General features: G+C 38.9%; 1 protein-coding gene and 1 pseudogene across 1 annotated transcript; both read left to right on the forward strand.

Moving 5' to 3' along the window:
• Positions 1-264: 264 nt before the first annotated feature.
• LOC127670767 (splicing factor 1-like) lies at positions 265-1844 on the forward strand (annotated as a pseudogene).
• Positions 1845-2127: 283 nt separating this feature from the next.
• Positions 2128-19490, forward strand: LOC127670644 (vomeronasal type-2 receptor 116-like). The gene is made up of 4 exons (XM_052165102.1): positions 2128-2166; positions 3138-3365; positions 10492-10615; positions 18559-19490. The coding sequence occupies exons 1-4, from the start codon at positions 2128-2130 to the stop codon at positions 19488-19490; spliced, it is 1323 nt and encodes a 440-aa protein (XP_052021062.1).
• Positions 19491-21188: the final 1698 nt, after the last annotated feature.

Below are 21188 nucleotides of genomic sequence, written 5' to 3' on the forward strand. Positions count from 1 at the left end.
AAGGAAAGGAAAGGAAAGGAAAGGAAAGGAAAGGAAAGGAAAGGGAAAAAATACTGGTGCTCTACCAATCCTAGACTTCACCTAGCCCACCCCCACAGCATCCTCTCTCTTCCATCTTTGTGTGTCTGGCTCTGCTGTCCACCACGTGAGGACAGGCTCCCCCGCTCTTACTCAGCTTAGTTGGGTCCCCTCCTTCTCAGACTCCTGGAAGTTTCCTGAACAGAAGCCACTCCAAGAACCACTAGTGCTAGTCCCCTGGGAGCCATGACGACTGGAGTGAAGGCCAAGCCTCTGGACTTCCCAAGTAAGAGGAAGAAGAGGATCTCACAGAACCAAGACAAAATGGAACAAAAGACTGATGCCAGGCATGCCTACAATTATCCCACCCTGTGGACTGACTCAGGATAAGAAAGTGTTTATATAGTGGGAACAACAGATAGAAGACCTGATTTGTAAACTGTGCCCAGGAGACCTGGGCATTCCCCCACTAACCCTGAGGACAGGTTCCCTTCCCCTGAACCAATCTACAACAGTGAAGGGAAGCAGCTTAGATTTCTGTACCTTCAATAAGCTTGAAGAGGAGCCGCACACCCTCAGTATGGAGATGGTTGCTCTCAACCCTACTTTAAACCACCTGCAGATTGCAAGCCTCCAGCAACATGTGTAAGCGATAAAGTAATGATCCAGCAAGACAAGTATCCAGAAATCAATTCTGTGGGGCTCCTAACTGGACCCAGAGAGATCACCCTGAAGAACATTGAGAAGGAATGCAAAACCAAGATCATGATACCCGGAAAAGGTTCAGTGAAAGAAGGGTAAGTTGGGCATAAAAATGTTCAGATGTTGCCAGGGGAAGATGAACCTCTTTGTGCTCCCTACAATCGCTGCCAATAAGATGGAGAATGTGAAAAAGGCAGTAGAGCACATCAGAAACATTCTGAAACAGGGTATTGAGACCCCAGAGGACCAGAATGACCATGGAAAATGCAGCTTCGAGAGCTCACTTGCTTGAATGGCACTCTACAGGAAGATGATAATAGGATCTTAAGACCCAGGCAAACATCAGAAACACACAGCATTACCCATACCACCGTGTGTACCAAGTGTGGATGGACTGGTCACATTGCTTCTGATTGCAAATTTCAGAGGCCTGGTGACCTTCAATCAGCTCAGGACAAAGCATGGATGGATAAAGAATATTTGTCCTCTCTGACTGAGCTAGGGAAAGCTCCTGTCCCTGCATCTGTGGGCACCACCTCTGGGTACCATACCCCTGGCCAGTGCACCAAGACCTGCTACCTCTGCCAGCAACCCACCCCCTCCATCTCTCATGTCTACAACTTAGATCATCCCACCCTGGATGAATTCTGGTCCTTTAGAGAATCAGCTCTATCAGGGCATGCGTGGTGGTGGTCCTGGTGGGCCCCACAGCTCCCCACACCCATTATCCAGCCTGACAGGTGGGCTTTCTGGACATCCTATGAAGCACAACCCAAATGGACCACTACCACCTTGGATGTAGCCACCACCACCACAACCATCACCACCACCACCAATGAACCAGAGCCCCACTCACCTGGGTACCATGGTCCTCCTCCAAAGGATCAGTACCTTGGATGTATGCCTGTTGGCTCTGGGGTCTATCTCCTGCATCAAGTAAAACGTGTGATGCATCTGTCTCCACCACCTCCCAGTGCAGACCCCGCCTTCTCCCTCTGGTCCCTTTCTCCATGGCAGCAGTAGCAGCAGCAGCCTCTGCTACCTCCTCTGCTCAGCAGCAGTATGGCTTCCAGTATCCCCTTGCCATGTTAGCAATGATCCCTCCCCATGGCAGTGATGGCTGAGCCTTGAGAGTGAGGCAGCACCCCTGGTAGACAGGATGGTTCAGCAAAGCAGGCTGAGTTATTTTGTGGACAGAACTGGGAACATGCTGCCTCCCTAATGTGAAATTTTTATTAATTTTAATCTTTTTCATTTGTTATTTCCTTATCTTTTCCTTTCTTCAGACTCCATCCAAGGAGATGCTCTCCCGCTCTTCTGCTGCAGATAGGATCCTTCCTCTTGTCTCCATTCCTCTCCTCCCAAGGGGAGAGGGGCAAATGGTTTAGGCACAGGCTTTGGCTATTAATGGCAGGCTTGGTGGTGGTGGTGGTGGTGGTGGTGGTGGTAGGTCCAAGGGTTCTAATTGTTGAAGGGCCCGGCCACAGTCAAAGAAAATATAGGTGGTTTATCTTTGACATATTTTAAAGTGTTTTGATAATTCTGACATTGTTCGATAGGGTTAATCTGGGAGTGCGAATTCACATCTTTCTGCACTCTTGCCAGCAGTACGAGGCAAAGCCCAAGCCACCATAGGCCATCCTGGAGCCTGTTCCATGCTCGGATCACCCAAGCTGCCTCAGAATCCACTTGCTTCTCCCCTTCCTGGAAAGCTTCCCTTTATGTTTCATTTTGACCCCAGCCGATCAGATGTTTTGCAGTGTCTGGGGCTTGTGCCCCCCATTCTTTGTTCTGCTTCTTTGCCCCTTCCCTGGTCATGGACTGATTACGTTGACAGTAAGGTGTGATGTGCGTTCTTTTCATTGGTTCATCTACAGAAATTTCTCTGGGCCTTTTTTCTGTGTTCGATTCACCACTCACTAAGAGAGGAGGGATGTTCCATTGAATAAAAGAGCAGTGTGGTTAAAAAAAAAGAAAATCCAGCTTTAACTGCTCATTTCTCACAAATAAAAGAGCAAAACTACATGCATAATTTCCATATACACTACTAGAATTGTTGTGGTCCCTAAACAACTCCTGACTATTTACAAAACTCAAGCAATCTTATGTTCCACACTAAGGCTCTGAAAAATTCATAAAATAGAATGAGACAGCTACCTTTGATAAGTTGAGATTTGTGTGCTGCATATCACTTGATCATTTGGTAATGCTTGGGTTAGTAAAGTCTCTAGAAACAGGCAATATAGAAACCAAATACTAGTTATTTCCTCCTGAGCTTTCTTTTGTTCAATACCATAGATACTTAATTTAAAACAGCATTAACATTCTAAATTCCATTCAGGAAATAACTTATTTGCAGTTCTGTTATTATACCTCTACGACTCCAACTTTATCACAGGATTTTACTTATCTTTTAGCTTAACCCTTTTCTGAAGAACTTTCAAGTGAAAAATTATGTTGGTGACCATGTGTTTCTGGATTGGGCAAAGAAGACAGATCCAGAATATGATATTAACAACTTTTGGAATTTCCCAAAATACCTTTCCCTATTTGTGAAAGTGGGAACTTTTTCTACAATTACTCCCAAGAGGCAACAATTGTTGATATCAGAAGATGTAATTCAATGGCCCATAGGATTTACAGAGGTGAGTGTGGTTCTATTTTAAAGATTCTAATGCATGTAAATAAGAAAGCTATGCTTCTGGATCTAATATCCATTGGCTGTTTATTTATTAGTCCCAATCAATGTACCCATAGCTATCAATATAAGGAATTTTACTGATTGTTTATTCTGGTGGATGTGTCTCTGAATATTCTCCAATTATCTATTTATTGCATTTAAAGGCAGAATATGAATTAATAGTTTGTCATAATATTGTCACAAACCATCTGACGGGATGTTTCTTTTGGCGTCCAGTGTTTTGGTTAAGTTTTCACTACTTGATATAAAGTAGAGTTACTGGGCAAGAAGAATCTCTATAAAAATATTTACAAATTATTTGAATAAAGGCAAACCTGTCAGGTAGAGTTCTAATAAAGGATTTACATGAAGGGATCCATAAAAATGATCCAAAAAAAGTGGTGAGAGGTGGTTCTTAGTTTTTCCGAAACAAAATGAGAAAGCAATAAACAATAAAAGTATGTAAGCCAAACAGCAGAAAAACCACATGTTCTCAATTTCAATTAATTTCTCAAGTTTTCCACTCTTAATTCCTCTCCTTACTTCCACTGATGATAAATGGAAATATATAAGATAAAATAGACCTTTCTGTGGATACATTGCTATTGGCATGATGTTTTATCACATAAAGGAAATTGTAAGACAGCACACTTAGTGACAATCTTCATGTGGCCTTTTGCTTTTAAGCTTACGCCAAACAAGACAGCAAAGTGTAAGACAGCACACTTAGTGACAATCTTCATGTGGCCTTTTGCTTTTAAGCTTACGCCAAACAAGACAGCAAAGTGGAATAGTGTCCATTTTTCACCTACCTTGTTGGTGGCTTGTTGCAATAATGTAGTTGACAAAATTAATGGAAACCAAGAAAGATTTCTGTCTTAACATCATAGTTAAATGCCCATAATATTATGGGAACATGACAGTATCAATTTTAGGAAACTAGGAACATTTCATCCATAATCAGGAAATCAAAAAAAGGCATGGTGGCTGCTACTGATCCAATTACCACTTCATTCAATTGCCAAAAATAATAGCAGTGATTTTGAGGTCATTAAAGCTTATCAAATGAAATGCAAAAAGCACATCTCAAAATGCCCAAATATTTGTTTTATGGAGACTGTGATGGTTTGAATATGCTTGGCTTGGAGAATTCACTATTAGTTAAGCGTGGAATTGTTGTAATTTGTAACCTTGCTGGAGGAAGTTTGTCATTGTGGGCATGGGCTTTAAGACCCTTCCTTGTTCTAGCTACCTGAAAGTCAGTCTTCTCCTAGTGGAATTCTGATGAAGATGAAGAACTGTCAGTTCCTCCTTCACTGTGCCTGCCTGGACACTGCCATGCCCCTACCTTGATGGTAATAGACTGAACTACTGAACCTATAGGCCAGTCCTAATTAAATGCTGTCCTTATAAGAGTTGTTTTGGTCATGGTGTCTGTTAACAGCAATAAATCCCTATCTTAGTGAATGGCATTAATTCATACCAGGCTTATAGTACAGATCACGGACATGATGACTTATAATACTCTTTTCTGTAGCCTTGAATCTCAAAGACAGGATGTGTCTATAGTCCCAACATGTACTCCTTAACCATTTGCCCAGTGACCTAACTTACCCCTTATTCATCCCACCTTTAAAATTTTCTATAAATCTAAAAGATTTTATAGTCTTAGGACCTAACTTAAGAAAGAATGAACTTTGTAGGTGCCACATGAAAATTTGGAGTAACAGAAAATACCTAGATTTCTGGTTTGCACTTTTCTTTCAGCTATAACATGTTGTACAATGTAATGTCAAAAATTTCTGTAAAAATATATGAAAGTAATGACATTCAATGTTCCTGAACTAAAAGAAAGCAATTATTAATCAGAAATTATTGAATGCATTTTGTAGGTGATGTTTCTTGTAAGAAATGTTTTTTTGTGTGTGTGTTCCTGTACAGAGCCATATTGGGGCAGTCTTGCACTTGGTCAGAGTTTGACTTTGGTCAAGGTTAACTTCTCCCAGAAAGCCAGGATCCTTCTCCACCTAGGGTGGAGCGCTCGAAGTAAAGGTTAAGTTCATTGTTCCTCCAGGTCTAGGAATTCCTGAATTAAGCAGGTGACCCACCCAGCTGCCGGAGCAGTCAAGACGAGGACCTCCAAGAGAAGCTAGACAACTTCCACCGGAACTCAGCCTAGAGTCTGGGGGGAAGGGTTTGCCCAAACTGTTAAAAGGTCTGGCACCATTAAAGTTTCCGGCTTTGATCAGTGAACATTGTCTTAGCCGCACTTCTTTTCGTCCCTCTTCCCTATAACCCCAAAATTCTCTCAACAGGTAACCCGGTTTACATGTGGCTGCTGGCAGCTACATAATTGGCGCCCAACGTGGGGCGACCTGGTACGGGAGAATTTCCTGAGGTAACCCTATCCAGCGAAGCTTCGCAAGAAAGGTGATAAATGGTATCCGCACGGTAAGCAACATAGAGGTCAAAACTAGCGCTAGTGAATTCGTGTCTATTGTTGTGAGTGCAGGAAGGATACGGTTTATCAAGCAAACTGTGCGGGCCCGGCACAGTGGCTGCTTGGGTTAAAAAGATAGGGAAATATGGGGAAGGAATTTGGTAGGCATTTGCCCAAAGCTCGTAAGAGCTGATTTCGGCGAAAAGAAAGGGGTTTTTAAAAAATAGGCATATGTCCACAGCCTCTAAGAGCTGTTTGAAGAGAAAAATGGATGTAATTGCTTAACAAGTGCGCTTAACTTTCTGTGTATCTTTCCGTGTTTGTCCCGGTGCACCGACTGTCTATGTGTATGTTTATGTCCTCTCTGTGTCTTTGTGTGAATGACTGTTTCATGTTAAAAAGGAAAATTGGTAAAGATTTCATCTGCTGGTAACCTCTTGAGCCAGCCACAGTTTGTGTGGGGATTGATTCAAAGCCACGCCGCGACAGCGCAGCTCACTCAAGAGGCAAGCATGGCTGGGGAAAAAACTGCTTTTAAAAGCCCAGAAACCTCAAGATTTGGGAAGACTTTCGTTTGGCTTGTGAAATTCATGTAGTCGCTTTATACTTGTTTCTAATTGGTTTTAATGATATAAGGCTTTACAATTCTTGACTAAAGAGTTATAAATTAATTGGTTATTATGTTAAAGATATAGTGTTCGTAAAAAAAGGTTAATTTAAAGCTGGTAGTTTAGGGTAGTTGCCATTTTTAAACAACACGTGGCATGGTTAAAGCTGGTAGTTTAGGGTAGTCGCCATTTTTAAACAACACGTGGCATGGTTAAAGCTGGTAGTTTAGGGTAGTCGCCATTTTTAAACAACACGTGGCATGGTTAAAGCTGGTAGTTTAGGGTAGTCGCCATTTTTAAACAACACATGGCATGGTTAAAGCTGGTAGTTTAGGGTAGTCGCCATTTTTAAACAACACGTGGCATGACGCAATCCAGGAAATACAGGCCTTTAAGACGCTCCTAAATTGGCATGGTGTTTCATGTGAATCTTGGCCTGGAGATTGGACTTAATGAAGATTAAGATTTAAAATATTGTCTCTTTAATAAGTTACACTGTTATACACTTGAACATAAGAACTGGCAGACAAACCTTATGCTGTAAATATGTGTTTGCCATTGATTTTAAACAAAATAGATTGTTTTAAAATTGGGATTTGCTTCCAAAATTACAATTGTGCTCTAATATTACAAGAAAACATTGAGTTACAATAAAAATCAGTGTGTCATTGGCTACAGATTTCAGTTTACAGGCTCATAATTCTTAACATTTTGTAATTATGATAATTTTGAGAGTGATACAGCTATGGGTTTTAGAGGCCCATTGCCACTTTTCCACAAGTTTATAGGCTACAATGGTAGGAGCAAAATTTAACCCTCAAAGATTAAAAAGGAGATCTCTGTGGAAATGTATTTGATATCAAGTAGGTTCCTTTGACCATAGAATTACAGGTTTCTTTTGTTTAATCCTCAAAACACAGGTTTGGGTCTGGTCTTAGATAAAAGGCTCAGATCTAGTCCTTGCCAAGGACTAAAGGTGGATCCTAGGGCAGATAAAAAAAATGTTTTGTCTCTGTTTCAATACTAGAAGTTAAGATCTTAAAATTTTCAGTGTATAATGTTCATAGAATGTTTGTTACAGGCCCTTGCTCCTAACTATGGACTTTTAGAATTTTTAGGTAAATGGCTTTCAAAGGTTGTTAAGATATATTAATTGGCTTTATCTTATTTACCTCATTTTAAGCTTGCCACAGAAGGTCTTAAACCTCTGTTTTCAAGGTAGGAAACGTTTGTTCCTTGCTTCAAGCAGCAATCAAATTTATTACTAATGGTTGATCTATTACATGACAAACATTTTTAGGCAAAATTAATAATTGTTATCCAAAAGATAATTTGTACTATCAGATCACATGTTTATTCCTTTAAGTTTCTCCCTGCTTCAACACAGATACCTGAATTGGGTGCTATAGCAGCTATTTTTAAGATGTTAAAAGTCAAGCTTTTAATAATAGTAGATATATATAGCTCATGGTTTATAATTGCTTAAAATTGGTCCATTTTTAATACTGCTAATTCTTAATATTTACAGTTTATACAAATGTGATTCAAATTTCTAAGAACAAAGGATATGTTCTCTAAATGACTGTCCTTTAGGTATTTGAAATAATTTTATATTTTGTGCACATCAAATTATAAAGATTTGTTCTTGATGTCCTCAATTTCTACCTCTACCACATAATGGTGTTAATCCTAGAGGACTTAGTTATTACAGATAAATGATATTCATATTTCTAATTTAGAAGATTAAAAAATATGTACATGTGACTAATGATTCATTTTTAGGCTGTCTAGTTGCAACTGCTCTAACAGAAAAAGCAACTATATTTTATATAATTACATAGTTATTGCCTATGTTATGGTTTATACTTTGTGTTCCAACTTAAATTAATAAAACAATATCTTCTTGGAAGAGAGAAGAGAGGGGAAATCGTGTCCCTGTGCATATCGTTTATATTATGCTTGCATGTTTTTAAAAAAAAATTTAAAATTTGGATGCCAAGAAACTCCTTGCTAAATGTATATGACATATTGTAATTAGGCATATTGATGTCTAGGTGAAATGAAGGAATTCACTTATTGACATATGCCATGATCCTGACTTAATATTGGGGAAGGCATGTCCCCTATGTTTTTTCCACAGAATGCTACAGAAGATATGCTGACTGTGTGCTTGCTGAATGTCCAGTCCGTGGTAACATAAGAGCTATATTGGGTATATGTTCTTGACTTACCTCAATTGTTAAATGTCCTAGGTTAGATAAATTGCCTAGCTTCAAGCTTTTAGACTTTGTGGGACAGAACATAGAGACTGTTAAGCTAGCTTAGGAAAAATTAATCTAAAGAAGAGTTAAAACGACTCTTCTCCTTATTGTGTTCAGCTGACTCAACCATAGACTGGTCTAGAAATAATTCCAATATTGAAGATTCCAATTTTGAAGATGGCTAACAATCTTCAGCCAGCTGTGTTAATTTAACATATAGTCTCCACTTTTCCTGAGAAGTAACAGCTTATTTCTTGATACACAAGGCTACCTCTCCCACCTCAGAGGCCAAGCTTTGGGTCCTTAAAGTTGTTAATTTACAACTGAATTAGATACTTCTGGGACAAGTTAATCCTATTCCACCTTTAACTCTTGACCTTGTCTGTTAAGCAGACTGGCTGTCTCCACCCAGGCTCACCTGGATGGAGAGATTGCATGTCTGTTAAAGACACTTGCAGACCCCCCTGGCTTCAAAACTTACACAAGTGGATCTCCAAAGAGGGAGCCACATAGAACTCAGATCTATGTGTGTTTGTTTATGAACAAACATGGGTACCAGTGAGACGTGCGAGGCAAAGCACTGCATGGGGAGGTGAATTTCTGCTTCTGAGTCCCCAGGAAGTACACCTAATTGCATAGGGGTTAACGTCGAGAGGCTGTCCTTAAAATAATAAGGGAGCCTATTACCCCTCCTCTGAAAAAGACGTTATACAATATTTAAGAGGAATTACGGTCAATTCTTCCCCTCCTGGTTAAGGCCCGCCTTCTTATGACGGATATTTATCCACTTGTTTTCTACCTCCTCGTGTTCAAATTAATAAAAAAAGGGAGGACATGTACAGAGCCATATTGGGGCAGTCTTGCACTTGGTCAGAGTTTGACTTTGGTCAAGGTTAACTTCTCCCAGAAAGCCAGGATCCTTCTCCACCTAGGGTGGAGCGCTCGAAGTAAAGGTTAAGTTCATTGTTCCTCCAGGTCTAGGAATTCCTGAATTAAGCAGGTGACCCACCCAGCTGCCGGAGCAGTCAAGACGAGGACCTCCAAGAGAAGCTAGACAACTTCCACCGGAACTCAGCCTAGAGTCTGGGGGGAAGGGTTTGCCCAAACTGCTAAAAGGTCTGGCACCATTAAAGTTTCCGGCTTTGATCAGTGAACATTGTCTTAGCCGCACTTCTTTTCGCCCCTCTTCCCTATAACCACAAAATTCTCCCAACAGGTAACCCAGTTTACATGTGGCTGCTGGCAGCTACATGTATAAATACTCGTTTATCACCTAAGGTATGTAAATCTAAATGTACATGGGAACAGTAAGAGAAACACTTTTCTGATTTTTAGCGCAGAGAGTAACACACAGGCATGCACAATGAAAAAATACCTAGATTTGAATCAGGATGACATTAGCCGATCAAGACCAAAAAGCTTTACTAATATTTAGTCAATATATAGCCTTTAGAATAAAACCCTGCCCCCAGACTTCAAGGAAAGATCCTAGAACTCATTGGCTCCTCTTCTCAGCTGGTCACCTGCTAGGATTAAAGGACTTCATGCCCCCAGGTCTGGGGATGTTTCCAGGTGAGACTGCCCTGAGGCTGCCTTGATTTCCAGGTGAAAGCAGCTGTCTTGTTCTCAGAAGAACAAAGGCCAGGGATAACACAAGGGAAGGGGCGGGGGCTGGCGGCCAGGAAAGTCACAGGTCGGGGCTGAAAAGCCCAGCTCAATGCTGTAGGGGGAAGGGACAGATAACAAGCTGACATTTTGTATTCTGTATTAATTTTTTTTCAGACTCCCAAGTCCATATGCAATAAGGACTGCAGTCCTGGATCCATGAAAGTCAGCCTGGAGGGCAAGGCTGCCTGTTGCTTTGACTGCATACCTTGCCCAGAGAATGAGATCTCCGGTAAGACAGGTAAATGAAAAGTTGTTTAAGAAACCCGAAAGAGCTCATCTAAAGGGAGAAAAGTATGCATGTGAACCACATGGCCATTTCTTTACTTCAATTTAGTGATTTAAATATTACACCTATACTTTCTCTTAAAACAACGAATACAATTGATTCAAATTTTTGATCCATTGTGGGCTTTGTAGCCTTTCCAACCCACTTTCACAGAGGAGAGATGAAAGTTTCATTTACACATAGAATTTAATTGACAAAATTCTGAGTATTGTGTCTTTATCATTTTGAAAAAAAAATATTTCAATCACAGCTATCACTCATGCAAATAGTGGGTGTTTTTGGCCACACTATCATAATTAATTCCCTCACAGCCTTGAATCACTCTGGTGACCAGGAAAGATATTTCTTCCAGTGGGATTGTTTTTATTTGGTTTTTTTGTTGTATGGAATAAGTAAACTTCTAAATTAACTTTCAAGATTTTACTGCCAGGTCATTTCTAACACAATGTACACATGAAACAATAGGCTGCACAACGAAATTTGGGTATTGTGAACAATATGTAATACAGAGGCAGCAATAAACTTATGGGATATAATTGGAACCAGAATCCTAATTTTGAATAGTATTTCCTGAACTTACTCACATTCTTCCATCAACCAGTACTGATTTAGAAATTTAACATTTATATATCTACTAATGAAATTGAAAGTATAATTATGTAATTTCTGAAATTTTATAACTGCAACAAAATTGGTGGTGTCTTCAGTGTTTAAAATATGTGATATTATTTCTTGAATCATCAATGCCCAGATTCCAATAGAGTATTAATGATCTCATTAGAACTATTAGAAACAAAATTATGGTGTAGATCAAAATCATTTTACTGCTTTTGAAATAACAAAACCTGGCACATGACCATCCACTTAAAGTTGCAGAAGTAAATATGCCAAAGTCTGATGCACACACTTGTGATCACATGCTAGGATATTGACATCAATGATAATTAGTTCCAAGGAAACTTGGGCAAAATTGACACATCGTGTCAAACAAGAAAGTAACAAAGTAATAATCAGGGGTTGTACAGTAAGCACTGTGTCATTCCATGTTGAATACAAAAGGTAACTAGCATCTACTATTTTGAATAATATAATTTTCATTTCCTGGTATGCTTTGAATTAAAAATACCTCATTTCTGAAAGAGATATGATTCCTTAATTTTCTTTTTTTTTTTTTTACTTAATATCTCCTTTTTTATTCATTATATATATATATATATATATATTTTTTTTCATTTCAAATGATTTCCCCTTTTCTGGCTTCCCACTCCCCAAAGGTCCCATAAGCCCTCTTCCATACCCCTATTCCCCCATCCACCCCTTCCCACTTCCCTGTTCTGGTATTGCCCTATACTGCTACATTGAGTCTTTCCATAACCAGAGGCCACTCTTCTGTTCTTCTTGGTCATTATTTGATGTGTGGATTATGTTTTGGGTATTCCAATTTTCTAATATCCACTTATTAGTGAGTGCAAACCATGATTGATCTTTTGTGACTGGGTTACCTCACTTCGTATGATGTTCTCCAGTTCCATCCATTTATCTAAGAATTTCATGAATTCATTGTTTCTAATGGCTGAATCGTACTCCATTGTGTATATATACCACATTTTTTGTATCCATTCCTCCATTGAGGGATACCTGGGTTCTTTCCAAATTCTGGCTATTATAAATAGGGCTGCTATGAACATGGTGGAGCACGTATCCTTATTACATGCTGGAGAATCCTCTGGGTATATGCCCAGGAGTGGTATAGCAGGATCCTCCAGAAGTAATGTGCCCAGTTTTCTGAGGAACTGCCAAACTGATTTCCAGAGTGGTTGTACCGATTTGCAACCCTACCAGCAGTGGAGGAGTGTTCCTCTTTCTCCACATCCTCGCCAACACCTGCTGTCTCCTGAGTTTTTAATCTTAGCCATTCTGACTGGTGTAAGGTGAAATCTCAGGGTTATTTTGCTTTGCATTTCCCTAATGACTAATGATGTCAACATTAAAATGCTCAAGCATTTTTTAAGATGCTTCTCAGCCATCCAAAGTTCTTTGGGTGAAAATTCTTTGTTTAGCTCTGTACCCCATTTTTTAATAGGGCTATTTGGTTTTCTGGGGTCTAACTTCTTAAGTTATCTATTGATTTATATTATTTATCATGGAACAAAGGAGATTTAGTTTCTTTCTGTGGAACATACTGATACTCAACATTGAGCATATGTGAACTTCTTTATCATTATAATAACAAGACTAAAGACATCGTAAATTCACATATGTGTTTGATGTGGTTATAGTATGAAATATAGTTCATACTATATTTCTGTAGTATGAGCACAGATCAGTTCAAAGAACTTCCATGGTTACAGAGTGAAGTTTAACTCTTCATGGATGTGTATATTTGGAGGGATGGAAGGAAATAAATAACTTACTTTCTTATCTAAAAATTTAAACTTTTCGGTTTAAAAAGAGAAGTGCTTTATTCCCTGGAAGCTCTGGGGTTCTGTTTGGTTGATATTGTTGTTCTCCCTATAGTGTTGAAAACCCTTTCAGCTCCTTCAGACCTTTCTTTAACTCACCCATTGGGGACCCGGTGCTCAGTCCTATGTTTAGCTGTGAGCATCTGCCTCTGTATTTGCCAGGCTCTGGCAGAGCCTCTCAGGAGACAGCTATCTCAGGCTCCTGTCAGCAACACTTCTTGGCATCTGCAATAGTGTCTGGATTTGGTGACTGTATTTGGGATGGATCCCCAGGTAGGGAAGTCTCTGGGTTTCCTTTCTTTCAGTCTCTGCTCCACACTGTCTCCATAATAGGTCCTGTGAGTATTTTGTTCCCACTTCTAAGAACTGAAGCATCCACACTTTGGTCTTCCTTCTTCTTGAGCTTCATGTGGTCTGTGAAGAGTACACATGGAACTACTCATAGCTCCAGCATGTAGCAGAGGATGGTCTTATGAGGCATCAATGGGAGGAGAGGCCCTTGGTTCAGTGAAGGGTCAATGCCCCATTGTAGGCGAGTGCCAGAGCAGGGAGGTGGGAGTGGGTGAGTGGATGGAGGAGCTCCCTCAAAGAAGAGGGTGAGGTGATGTGATATATGGTTTCTGGAGGAGAAACCGGGAAAGGGGAGAACATTTGAAATGTAAATAAAGAAAATATTCAATAAAACAAAACAAACAAAAAGACAGGTGGTTCTTAATAAAATAAATCTTCTTTCATACTTTTCATGTTTTCAAGGGACATATCATATATGATCAAATAATAGACTCCTTGTCAAGTGGAAATTACTAATTCAATTTCCATTGCAAGTCATGGCTATACCTTACCCACATATTTTATTAGAGTTGGGTGTGACATATCAAAAGACCCTAATCAACATTTATAAAAATAAATCCTTTTTCTTTTTATAAAGTAAAAACCAAAAACATCTATGAGGAATATAGGTGCTGTTCAAAGCTACCTGCGTTCTGCTATCTAGGCAGTCCTATATTTTTAAAAGTTAATTTCAAATGTATATTTAATAATACTCCAAATAATCATCATTTCTTTTACTTATATGTCATTTTAAAAATATTTAAATTTTCTTCATTCAAACTGTCCCACTTACGTCCCATAACAAAGCTAATGATAAAACTATCTAGAAACAAGCAATATAAAAGTTATAATATCTAGCATCCAACGAAAGATACATATAAAACATTTTTAAAAATATACAAGTTATAAGAAGAAATTACATACGGTAGATCTGATCCACACCAAAAAATGACAGAGGTAGAGGTATTTTAATATCGTTTGCTGAATTAGTATACATGTTAATTATCTCTATAGTCTTTTGCATCAGGCCACTTAAAATGAAACTTAGTGTATATAAAAAGAAAGACAGAAATTCAATCTTTTTCTCTTGTAGATTCTGACTTGTCCAAGTACAAAAATTTGAAATCTAAAAAATACTGTGTAGCAAAATAATAGCTCAATATTGAGAACCCAATTTTTGTCAAATATGGCCTCTATAATCACATGTATATTTCTAATTTTGTTATTTTTTTCTTCTTATATGAACTCAGTGTATATTGGTTTGAGCTTAGAGACCATGACAGTGTGATGCAACAAAAGAATAGGTACCTAGATTCTGTTTCCTTCATTTTTTGGAGACTTTATTAAGATCACCTCCATATATTTTAGGAAATTTCCATCACACCAAATTTTCATATGACCCTTCAAATGCCACTCAACTCCTCCTGTCACTCTTCACATTTTTTTCCTCAATTGTATCTGCCCTTCTTTTCTCCTACCTCATACTCATGTTCCCATCCCCTTTAACCTTAGACTACCAATGATGTTCATTCTATTTTCCCCTATCCGGGAGATTTATGTGTTCCCCCATTGCTTCCTCTATACCTAAAGCCTCTGAGTCTACGGATTGAAGCTTAGCTATCAGATGCTTAATGGATGATAGCCACATACAATACATACCATTATTTGTCTTTCAGAGTTTGGGTTACATCACTCATGAATTATTTGTTCCACCCATTTCCCTTCAAGTTTCATGTTATTTTTAAGCAGATGACTAACACTCATTTATGTAAATGTAGCACATTTTTGCTTTCCACCCTTCTGTTTGAGGGTTCATCTTAGTTGTTTTCACTTTCTGGCTATTGTGAATAGAGCAGTGATGAACATAGTTGAGCAAATGTCCTTGAGGTAAGACATAACATCTCTTGTGTCTATGTCTAAGAGTGGTGTATCTGAATCTTGAAGCAGGTCTACCTTCATCTTTGTGGGGAACCACCATACTTTTTCCCAGAGTGGCTCTACATGTTTTTGCTCCCACTAGTAATAGATAAGTGGTCTCTTATTCCATATCCTTGAAAGCAGGAGGTGTTATATTTCTATAAATGTTTCTCAGCCATTTGAGTTTAGTCTATTGAGAATTCTATTGAGATCTTCACCTCATTTAGTGTGCGAGTAAGTGAGTCTCTTACTTTTTCATGCATCCTCTTGGAGGCTCTTTTTCTTTCATTGGTTTGCCATGTTCAAACTCAATGTGAAGTTTTTGTTTTATCTTATTGTATTTTATTTTGTTGTTTTGTTGTTATCTCTTAGAAGGATGTTCATTTCTAACGAGAGAGAGAAAAGGAATGGGTTCAGATTGTAGGAGAATGGAAAGGAAGTTGGAGGAGTAGAGGGAAGAAAAACTGTAATCAGGATATTTTGCATGGGAAAAACTATTTTCAATGAAAGGGTATAAATAAGCACACGAATCTTCTAGGTAGTAATTTGTCTTACGTTATATTTTCTTTTATTACTGCTGTAAACCCAAACTCTTTAGGTATAGCATAAAAAGCTTAAACTTTTTTTTATTCGATATAATTTTTTATTTACATTTCAAATGATTTCCCCTTTTCTAGCCCCCCACTTCCCGAAAGTCCCGTAAGCCCCCTTCTCTTACCCTGTCCTCCCACCCACCCCTCCCTACTTCCTCGTTCTGGTTTTGTCGAATACTGCTTCACTGAGTCTTTCCAGAACAAGGGGCCACTCCTCCTTTCTTCTTGTGCCTCATTTGATGTGTGGATTATGTTTTGGGTATTCCAGGTTTCTAGGTTAATATCCACTTATTAGTGAGTGCATACCATGATTCACCTTTTGAGTCTGGGTTACCTCACTTAGTATGATGTTCTCTAGCTCCATCCATTTGCCTAAGAATTTCATGAATTCATTGTTTCTAATGGCTGAATAGTACTCCATTGTGTAGATATACCACATTTTTTGCATCCACTCTTCTGTTGAGGGATACCTGGGTTCTTACCAGGATCTGTCAATTATAAATAGGGCTGCTATGAACATAGTAGAGCATGTATCCTTATTACATGGCGGGGAATCCTCTGGGTATATGACCAGGAGTGGTATAGCAGGATCTACTGGAAGTGAGGTGCCCAGTTTTCGGAGGAACCGCTATTTTACAGGAGAGTGTAAGAAAGAATAAGAAACACTCAAATAGAGATGACTGCAAAAGAAGTAAATGTTTCTATATGTTTCATGACAATATAAAAGTAAAGTTTTTTTTAAAGAAACATTCACAAAACATTGAAAATTTCATCCTGAGTGAAATGTGAATAAGAAATGAATAAATAGATATTAATAACATAAGGAGAATATATGTTTTTTTTTAATCTGGATGTTCAATTCACAAGAATTAATATTTAAATCTGTTCTAGAAAGAACAAAGGCAATCTAATCTGGGTTTTTACATAGATGCTTTTCTGAAGAATATTTCACTATGGGATTTTCCAAAATTTAGTAATTTAATAGTCATGGATTTGTCCATGTATATGCAAAACTGAATTCCCAGTAAGTGACATGAATTTGATACTAGAACACAGAAACAGACAAAGAGATTATATCCTGTTAATTTTCTCTAGCATCATCACATGGGCACTAGCATATGTAAAACCTCCTTGCCAGCAAATATGAAATGAGGTGGGGAAAGATAAGAAAAGCTTTAGACAAGTATTTAGTGGTAGCAAATGAAGTTCTACATGAGAATGCTCAAATGGGAATTTATGAATAAAATATGGAAGTGTTTCATACACTCGAGACAACGATCATTAGGTGTAAAATTCAAAGGGTAATATTTTTCTTAAAATCAAATTCACATGATCTATTGAAAAATAGGAATTGGGAGGAGCCTGATACAGTTGTCTCCTGAGAATCCCTGTCAGTGTCTGACAAATACAGAGGGGGATACTCTCAGCCAACCATTGAAGTGAGCACAGCGTCCCCAGTAGAGACGCTAGAAAAAAGGACCCAAGGAGCTGAAGGTCTTTGCAGCCCCATAGCAGTAACAACAATATGAGCCAACAAGTGCTCCCAGGGACAAAACCAACAACCAAAGAGTACACATGGAGGGACCCACGGCTCCAGCCATATGAGTAGCAGAGGATGGCATGGTGGGACATCAATTAGAGAAGAGACCCTTGAACCTATGAAGGCTCATTGCTCCAATATTGGGGAATGCCAGGTCAGGGAGTAGGAGTAGGTGTAGAGTAGTGGAGTTTGTGAGAGTAGGAGGGTTTGGGAACATGGGGATGAGGAATGGGATAGGGGGGATTTGGAGGGGAAACTTGGAAAGGGGATAACATTTGAAATGTAAATAAATAACACATCTAATAACAAAGGACAGAATCAAAAGTAGAATCAAGAGATTTTTTTTGCGTAAAAAATGCAGTGTAATTTGGTATTCTTATTATTAAAATATATGTTTCAATAATATTACAAAATATAAACAGAACGTTTTGGTAAAAATAGAGAAAATTATTAGAATATTCATTATGCAACTAAATTAAATGGGCTAATGATTGTGGTGTCTTGAGTATTTTCTATATCTATTTGATAGAAGCCAGACTTATGTGAAAAGAAGAAATCACAATTAAAATATCCCTTCAAGGACTGGCCTTCTGGTACACCTGTCTTCATATTATTGATTAAGGAATCTTGTGCTTTGGCTTACTCCACTGTGGTGGTTCCAAATTTAAGAAGGTGACCCTGAGCTATATAACAAAGAATCTTGAAAAAGACAGCAGAGACGGGTTAGGAAAAAGCACACCACCATTGGACTCTGCCTTAGTTCTTACCTCCATATCATACCTTGAGATGCTGCCTGTTTTCCCTTAGTGATATATTTATAAACTGTAAGGTGAAAAAGAACCTTTCCTACAAAATCTGCTTTTGCTCGTGTGACGTTATGAAAAAAACAAAACTTTAACTTGGGAGATTATTCACTTTAGAATAGTCATTTATTTATGTCTATGTGACAAGGTAAAACAGTTTTAATAATAATCTAATGAGTTGTTAATGTAAAATATATTAGGCTAAAGGGAAAAGTAGAAATGAATTCATGACCAACTGCATTTCTACCAGGTATGGATCAGTGTGAAAAATGTCCAGAAACTCACTATGCAAATGCAGAGAAGAGACACTGCCTGGAGAAAACTGTGACCTTTCTGGCCTATGATGATCCCTTGGGTAAAGGAATCGCACTCATATCTGTGGGATTCTCTGCACTCACAGCTCTTGTTATTTGGGTCTTTGTAAACCACAGAGACACTCCGATTGTGAAGGCCAATAACAGATCTCTCAGTTACATCCTGCTCATCACTCTGACCCTCTGTTTCCTCTGCCCCTTGCTCTACATTGGCCTTCCAAACCCTGCTACATGCATTCTGCAGCAAAATTTATTTGGAATTTTGTTTACTGTGGCTCTATCCACAGTGTTGGCCAAAACCACCACTGTAGTTATGGCTTTCAAGATTACCGCTCCGGGGAGAAAAACAAGACGCCTGCTGATATCAAAAGCCCCTACTTTCATCATTCCAGTTTGCACATTGATGCAAATAATTCTCTCTAGCATATGGCTGGCAACATCTCCTCCATTTATTGACATGGATGCTCATTCTGAACATGGATGCATAATTATTCTATGCAGCAAGGGCTCAGCTATTGCCTTCTATTGCGCCCTTGCCTACCTGGGAGCCATGGCCTTTGGTAGTTACCTCGTGGCTTTCTTGTCAAGGAATCTACCTGACACATTTAATGAAGCCAAATACCTGTCTTTCAGAATGCTGGTGTTCTGCACAGTCTGGGTCACATTCCTCCCTGTCTACCACAGCACCACAGGGAAGGTCATGGTGGCTATGGAAGTATTCTCTATATTGGCTTCCAGTGCAGGCATTCTAAGTCTAATCTTTGCCCCTAAGTGCTACATTATTTTGTTGAAGTCACATAGGAACACTGTTCATCACATCAAGGATAAAAGTTATGAAAGGAGCAAAATTTATTTAAAATATAATTGACATGATTCTACAAACTGAACTGAAATGTGCAAATTCTCTACCATTCTAACATTTACGTATAAGGTTACAATATGGTTTTCCTTAAATGTCTCTTTGTATACAGGTCTTTCCCGCCAGTAATCTTATGCTGACCTTGATTCTCTGAAATGACATGGTGTAGCAACAATCACATTTTCTGAGTTTGAACTATGCTGTAGAAATTTTTTGTCCAATTTTATCAGTATAGAGAGGGTCTATGATTGGATGGGATATTGGGGGAGGATCTAAGAGGGGTAGAGGAGGAGGATGGGTGCTCAGTAAAGCAGAAGTTTTAGGCAAATGCTTGGAACTGGAAAATATCATCCTAAGTGATGTAACTCATTCACAAAAGAACACACATGGAATGAAGTCACTGATAAGTGGATATTATCCCAGAAGCTCTGAATACCCAAGACACAGCTCATATATCAAATCATTCCCAAGAAGAAGGAAGGAGAGGGCCCTGGTCCTGGAAAGGCTTGATACAGCATTGTAGGGGATTGCCAGGACAGAGAAGTGGGAGGGAGTTGATTGGGGAATGGGTGGAGGGAAGAGGGCTTATGGGACTTATGGGGAGGGGGAACTGGAAAAGGGAAATTCATTTGGAATGTAAACGAAAAATATAGAAAATAATAAAAGAAACCTATTCCACAATACAGAAACAGAAGGAACCCTAACCAATTCATTCTATGAAGCCATAGTTACACTGGGCATTCTTCCTTGGAGACTGAACGGTTTCCGTTTAATCAGGAACTATTCACATTTTCCTTTCATAGAGGACTTCTTAAACGTTTTTCCTACTTCTATCACGTTTAATGTTCCAAATAGATTTTAAAAACTGGTTGAGTGAATACATCTTAGCTTGAGAAGATATCATGTATATTTAAGAGGCATTTAACTATTCTAAATTATTTTGATGACTTAAAATAAAGAAAGAAGGAAAAAAAGAGTTTTGATTTACTTGATTACTGGAATGTGGGTCTGCAGATGGTGGAGAGGTGTAGGATTTGCGTAAAAGGAAATAAACTGGCAAGAACCATGCTGCTATCCTGAGATCATTGTTGAATAGTTAAATGGGGGCTTAAAAGTGACTAGGCCAGCTGGGGACCTGGGGTCACATGGAGGTGGACTCTATTGAGACAATAGTGTTGTAAAAGCTAGTGTGGATACCAAAGCTGGACCACACCCTAATGGGAGAGGAGACTTGGAGAGAGTGACAGACACTGCTCCAAAGAGTCCGTTACAGTCCAGAGCCACAGTGGAGAGTTGGCAGGGGTTTCATTTTAATATTTCCCACAACAGTTGGCGCCCAATTTTTTGGGCAGAGGATTTAAACTGTGCATTTAACATTAGGATTATTTGCTTAAGATAGATTTATATGCAGGTTTTGTCGAATCATGTGGGGCAATTTCACCTGAGGTTGGGAACAAGGATAGGAAAAATTAGTCACTGACTCCAATTAGAGAGAACATTGATAATCACCTACTATAAACAGGTTTTAATTACTAGAAGTCTGTGGCTCAGGTAGAGAGCTCAACAGATAGATGATATAACAAGATGGCTGCTCTGGGAAGCGTCAAACAGAAAGATGATATTGCTTATTTACTTAGCCATAGGAAGCTCATATTCTTTCTAATGTGGGCTCTCAGAGAAATTTTGGGTGACATTCTTCTACTTGGC

This window comes from Apodemus sylvaticus, chromosome 20 (genome assembly GCF_947179515.1).
Source record: "Apodemus sylvaticus chromosome 20, mApoSyl1.1, whole genome shotgun sequence".
Taxonomy (NCBI): Eukaryota; Metazoa; Chordata; class Mammalia; order Rodentia; family Muridae; genus Apodemus; species Apodemus sylvaticus.

Excerpts from the sequence above, each read along its gene's own strand:
- LOC127670644 (XM_052165102.1), top strand. The coding sequence starts at position 2,128 with ATGGCAGGCTTGGTGGTGGTGGTGGTGGTGGTGGTGGTG. Across the intron at positions 3,366-10,491 it reads GGCCCATAGGATTTACAGAG|ACTCCCAAGTCCATATGCAA; the intron begins GTGAGTGTGGTT and ends ATTTTTTTTCAG. Across the intron at positions 10,616-18,558 it reads TGAGATCTCCGGTAAGACAG|GTATGGATCAGTGTGAAAAA; the intron begins GTAAATGAAAAG and ends CATTTCTACCAG.